Source organism: Tyto alba, unplaced genomic scaffold, assembly GCF_018691265.1.
Source record: "Tyto alba isolate M040663 unplaced genomic scaffold, T.alba_DEE_v4.0 Super-Scaffold_1, whole genome shotgun sequence".
NCBI classification, from domain to species: domain Eukaryota; kingdom Metazoa; phylum Chordata; class Aves; order Strigiformes; family Tytonidae; genus Tyto; species Tyto alba.
In genome coordinates, this window is record NW_024881261.1 from 36,408,958 (window position 1) to 36,414,772 (window position 5,815).

Here is a 5,815-nt window from a genome sequence, read left to right on the forward strand (position 1 = left end):
CAAACAAAACAAAACAAACAAACAAACAAACAAACAAACAAAAAAAACAACCAAACAAACAAAAAACCCACAAACCTGACCATGCACCCCAGGCTGCAGGAAACCATTCAAAAATGAACTCCTTATTCCTTGGAGTTACATATACAGACAAATTCTGTATATGATATATTTTGCATGCTAATTTCTATACAACTGAAAAAATAATTACAAATTAGAAAAAAATAGGAGACAATATTAAAATGTACTCTTTGGTAGAAAATATATTTAAATATTATAGGTGAAGTTGCTTTGGTTTTTTTAAAGCCACAGTTTCTTGAAATGTAATTAAAGTTAAAAACATAAAGCATTTTTTAAAAAGTGCTCAAGTATCAGGTGAAATCAATGATTGTTACAAGGTAACTGTGTAGAGGAAACACTGGACTGCTTCTGCAATGAATAAACTTCTTTATTCTGTGCATTTGTTCTTCCCTTGTATAATTTATAGAGATAGAACAGCTGTACATATTTAGCACAAAAAGAAGCTGTTCTGTAAATTCTTATTGAATTTCAAAAATCTAGATAAATTTCACTCCTAAATTTCAGAAAATTGCATCCATATTGCTTAGCTCAAATAGCTGGAAACCTAAGTGTAAGGGTACCCATCTTAAGGTAAAAACTTGTTTTGGAAAATCAAAAATTTGACTGGAAATCGTATTTTTTAAAATTTGTGCCTAGTGAATCACATCACAGTAGGGACTTTCACAAAGGTTTCACCAGGGAAGTTCTAATAAACAAGGTATGGGAAACTTAGCTAAACACTAAAAAATCTAATGATACTCATGCTTTCCCGCGTGAAAAAGTTGCAGTGTCACCGACTTTACAGGACTATAACTAAAGTTAGCAACATTTTTACTTTTCAAAATTTGTACTGCAGCAGCATTTAGGAATTCCAGTCAAGAACTGTGCTTTGTCCTGTATGTGTGTATAGTACAAGATGGACTGTACCCTAAATACCTTATAAATGGTGAGATGGAAAATAGAAGCCTAAAAAATCAGAATTGATTGAAGTTCTAACATGCTAATACATATCACTGATGACCTCGATTCTTAAGACAGGGAGAAACCACTGACTTTTTGTTACTAACACACATTTTGGGAACATGCTACTCTAGTTCTGCTTTCAGCCACTGAAAGGTCACTGTGGTTAAAAATGTTACTCCAGTTCCGAGTTAAAAAATAACTCTGGTCACCTTGTCAAAACAGGGTGATATGACTCAAAGAATCAGAGAGGCAGAGTATCTACAGCTACTTCAAATAGAAAACCCTGCAGTCTGAACCTTTTGGAAGAATAAAGGTTAATTTCCCACAAGTAGTTCATTAGAATTTCACAGTGAATTTCAATAGCGAAACATGTATGTGTGTAGCACGCAACAAATATTTAATGAAACAAGCATTTCTCACCCCAATGTTTCCACAAGAATGTGGTTCTAGAATTACAATGTACTGATACTACAAATAGAAGTATTGCAGGTTTGCACTGCTCTTCAGTGGAACAAAATTTTACAAGCAGACAAAACTCAGTCACTAAGAACACAACAAGCTCTGAGCATCTAAGCTTTTGCTTCATTTGGAGGCCTACTGGAAGCAATAATTATCTAAGGGGAGTGAGCTTCAAATACCCATACCAAGAAAGCCCAGTACTGAAGAAGAGTCACAGCCATTATCTGACAAGCATCAAACGGCCAGTGGAGAACAAATATTTGGGAGCAATAATCAAACCCAAGTTAAATGGTCAAGTTTACATTTCACAGTGTCACTAAAGTATTTGTAAAGGAAAGCTATGAAAATAAACCAATGATTTCCTGAATAGTTAGGTCTGAGAAGTCCAAACCAGCACAGATAATATCCGCTTCTCAGACTGACATCAGAAAGAATTTTTAATTATTAAACTTCCCCCTTGCCCCAATTCACTCCCCAAAAAGCTCTGACAGATCAAAAGACAGCTGTCTATACACTATAAAGAACTTACTCTGCTGCCCTCAGTATTATAGTAAATTGGAAGTCCTAACTTCCAGCTCAACACTGCACCCTCCCAAGACACAAAAATACTACAGCATTATATAAAACCACAGTTTTTACAATACTAATATTACTAATTATGATCAATAGATAAAGAGACCAATAAGACATTCACCTCCCACTAGCACAACCACATTGAAGAGAATTGGGATTATAATCTTATATTGTTCAACAGCACAGATCGATGCAATGACCTGATTGGCAAAGCGTTTGCAAGCTATCTGCTGCACTAAAGAGCTTTTCAGGACTTCAATTTCAATTCGTAATATTTTTTGGTAACATGACCACAGATATTTTATGTTTTGTGTTGGTGTGTTCTTCTTTATGTGAGTTTACTAGCATTCAATCGTTCACTGCATATTAATTTATTATTTTTATAATTATATCTATCATTATATGCAGTAGACAGTAAATTACAATGCTACATGGAAGAAACAAAATCAGAGGAGAAATGGATGTTAAGTGCTTTTATGTAAATTACATATAAACTGCAATGTCACATCCCACAAAATCAAAATATATGCCAGTAGTGCAGAAACACATCAGTACTGTTCTTGCACACTACTCTAGTATTTATATTTTTGTATTGTATTACCTTCCCACCTGAGGTTTAGAAGGCTATATTTCACTAAGCCAAGAGTTCCACATCATTTAATTGCACCATTTATTTGCATCACATTCCTGTTTCAGGATGGAGAACCCCCTACTGTGCTAGCAACACAGGTGAGACAATGTCTGCATAAAGTTTACAGCTAATAAAGTAGTGTAAGATGGCACATCATTTAATTATTAAAGGATTGTATTGATTGTTATTACATATATAAACTGGTCACTTTATGATGAGGAATATTCAAACAGTAGTAACTTGCCTATGTGATGGACAAAAACCAGTTCTATTCTATTTAAACTGCAAAGAAACTGGTGAGTAACATGATTTCATATTCCCAGGAGGTTGCATCTGCTGTTTGCCGAAAAAGAGATAATGTAATTCATAAGAAACAAAAGCCCACATTTTAATAACTAACACTATTCATTACCTTTAGAGAGACTAAAATCTACGTTAAGAAAACCTTCCTGAATGCCAGTGATTAAGGGAGAGAGTTACTCAGAATGTACAGTGCCTCTTCTATATATGTTTATATGTGCCTGAAAGTCTGTCCCAGCATCTTTGACCCCAGGAACAGTCCAACTCCCAGCTCAGGAAACGTACTAGTCTGCACAACGGTGACCAAGGGCAAAACGTCAGTAAGGGTTCTGAGAGAAGACAGACAGTAAGGTCAGGTCTTTGTAGGCAACTGTTCCGGCAGCAGATTCTCCCTCCCCCAAAACAAGGCTTAGTTCCTATTGATGCTTTTGTTTTTCACTGAAAGCTGCTTAATTGTTGAAAATACCTCCGATCAAAGCTATTCATTTGTCATTTGAAAGAATTCTAAAATACAAGACATGGCAGCAGCCAGCAGGGTACCCGCCAGCCTTCCCTGCTGGAAACCCACCAACAGCTGTTCTGGGGCAGCAGCTTCTTTTCTCCTTCTCCCTCACAGCTAATGCTGGCGAGGGCTTGTTTCTGGAAACTCCCCTCAGCAGAAGTACCCTTCCGCTTCAAAGTCTGCTGCCATCACAACAGAGATCAGCAGTCAAACTTTTGCAGACTCTACATCTTGCTACAAACAAATCTGCCGTCCCACTCCTACTCATTTTTTTGACCTTCCCAACCTCTTTTCCTCTTCTGCCTTTTCTACCCAGATCCCTCTATCCTCCACAAGTGCAAGAACCGAACAAACAAAAGGCAGTTCAGGGCATCACCAGGGCTGAAATGAACTCAACTGCTGCACAAGAATGCTCTGTAGCTTTTTACCAAACTCTTACCTTTAAAGTCTGTTTTTAGAGGGGATAGTTAAAATATACTTCTTACTCTGACTGAGAGGCAAGCATCATTTGCTAGCTGATTCTTCTGCACATTAAACTGCCAAGACTGTGATGGAAGGAGTGTAACATTTGGGGTAGGAAAGCCACTCGTAAGTAATTCCTAGAGTAGGAATCTCAGGTAGTTGGTGAGGACATATCATAGAAAACACTTTATTTATGATTTACAAAACCTGTTATTGTTTCCAGATAACATAAAATTTAAAAATAAAATCCAAACATTTAAAGTCTACAAAAATCTAGAAGTTTAGATTATTTCCACGCGTGCACTCTCATTTATGGTATATAATCACATGTGCTTTTACAGCCATTGAAAATTCCTTCCATGACTTGAAACTAAGCTCTTTTTCGAGCATACAAGAGACACCATAAATTGGATTAAAGCATACCTACACAACCTTGGAACCCATACGTCAAACTTACAAAGTTTAAGAAAATTAGTTCTCTGAGGACTAGAACTCCAATACAATATAAAGCTTTTTCCATGGGATCCATTTCTGTGAAAACAAACCCAAGAATAACTTTAAAGCTGACATGAAAATAAAAACATGGCATGAAGTTCATTTCTGGTGCTATTCCATTCAGTTACACTGCTGGTCATTTTGGCCCGTGATCTGTAGAGAATACTGTCACAGTTTGTCACAGGAAAAAAAAAAAAAAAAAAAACAAAAAAACACCAAAAACTTATTTAATAAACTAATCAAATTAACTAGATAAACTAGGAAGCAACTTTCAGAAAGCTTTCAAATTAAAAGTATGCTTTCCACCAGCCTTAAATATATTCAATCTTCTTAAATGCATTTCAATTTAAAGTTCTCAAAGCAAATTTATTGTGTCAAATTAGTATAAGATGCAAACAAGAATGAGCTATTATAATGCCAATATTACCTTATCCAAGCAGATTAACTCTTGCTAATTATTAAATTACACACCTGGCCTGCTGCTTATTCTTAGTTTGTTAAAAGTTCTAATTAGCTATCTGAAAGTGTTCAGGGTGATAGCTGAATATTCGCTGTGCGTAGGGATCACTGTCTGTTGCCACTTTTTGTCCGGCGTAATGGTGGTAGCTCTCCGGATGGAAGTGTTCACAGTGAAGGCTAATCCATTCTCTTTCAGTACTGTATCTTTCTGCTTCAGCAAGTATTCTGGTGAGAGCCATGATATAACTCAAAGCCATCTGAAGGGTCTCATACTTGGACAGCTTCTTATCTTGACCCCACTGTGGAACCACCTTTCTCAAACGATCAAAGGCTGTGTTCAGTCCTTGCATCCGTCTCCTCTCCCTGGCGTTGGCAGCCAGTCTTCTCTTTGCAGCACTCTCCATCCTTTCCGAACTGCACTTCATGACACAGCCTGCTGCACTTCTGCACTGGATGTCTGATTCTACGCCCGAATCCAAATGACTGGATTTACAGGTTTTCATATTCGATGCAGCTTCAGTTTCACACAAAGATTACTTTTTACAAATTAGGTGTCTAAAAAGTGGTAGGGAAAGCACTCATGTAAGTACCCTGCGTACCTCTGGAATCTGTTTCCAGATATCAATGATGGGATATTTTTCTTAGAATCTAAAAAAATAAATAACAAAATAAAAGGTCTTCTGGTTCTTCTGGAAATGTCTGAAAATTGCTTCTTATCGTTTAAAGAAAGAATAAAGAGCTTTTAATGTCTTATGTTTTCATTCTTTTAATTTCTTTAAACTGGGAGAGATAGAAAACAATGAATTCTCCATTCTCAAAATGTACGTTACTGAGGAAAATGGTCCATTTAATCCAAAAAAGATCTTAATGGATTAAAGACACATCAATTCCAAATGAAAGAAGTTCTGATTCAG

At 36.4% G+C, this 5,815-nt stretch overlaps 1 protein-coding gene across 1 annotated transcript; it reads right to left on the reverse strand.

The window, feature by feature from the left end:
* Window positions 1-4,282: 4,282 nt before the first annotated feature.
* Window positions 4,283-5,423, reverse strand: ATOH7 (atonal bHLH transcription factor 7). The gene has a single exon (XM_009971792.3). The coding sequence runs from the start codon at window positions 5,402-5,404 to the stop codon at window positions 4,949-4,951; it is 456 nt and encodes a 151-aa protein (XP_009970094.1). The 5' UTR covers window positions 5,405-5,423; the 3' UTR covers window positions 4,283-4,948.
* Window positions 5,424-5,815: the final 392 nt, after the last annotated feature.

Bases quoted from the DNA above. Each gene is read 5' to 3' on its own strand.
- ATOH7 (XM_009971792.3), bottom strand. From the start codon at position 5,404: ATGAAAACCTGTAAATCCAGTCATTTGGATTCGGGCGTAGAATCAGAC.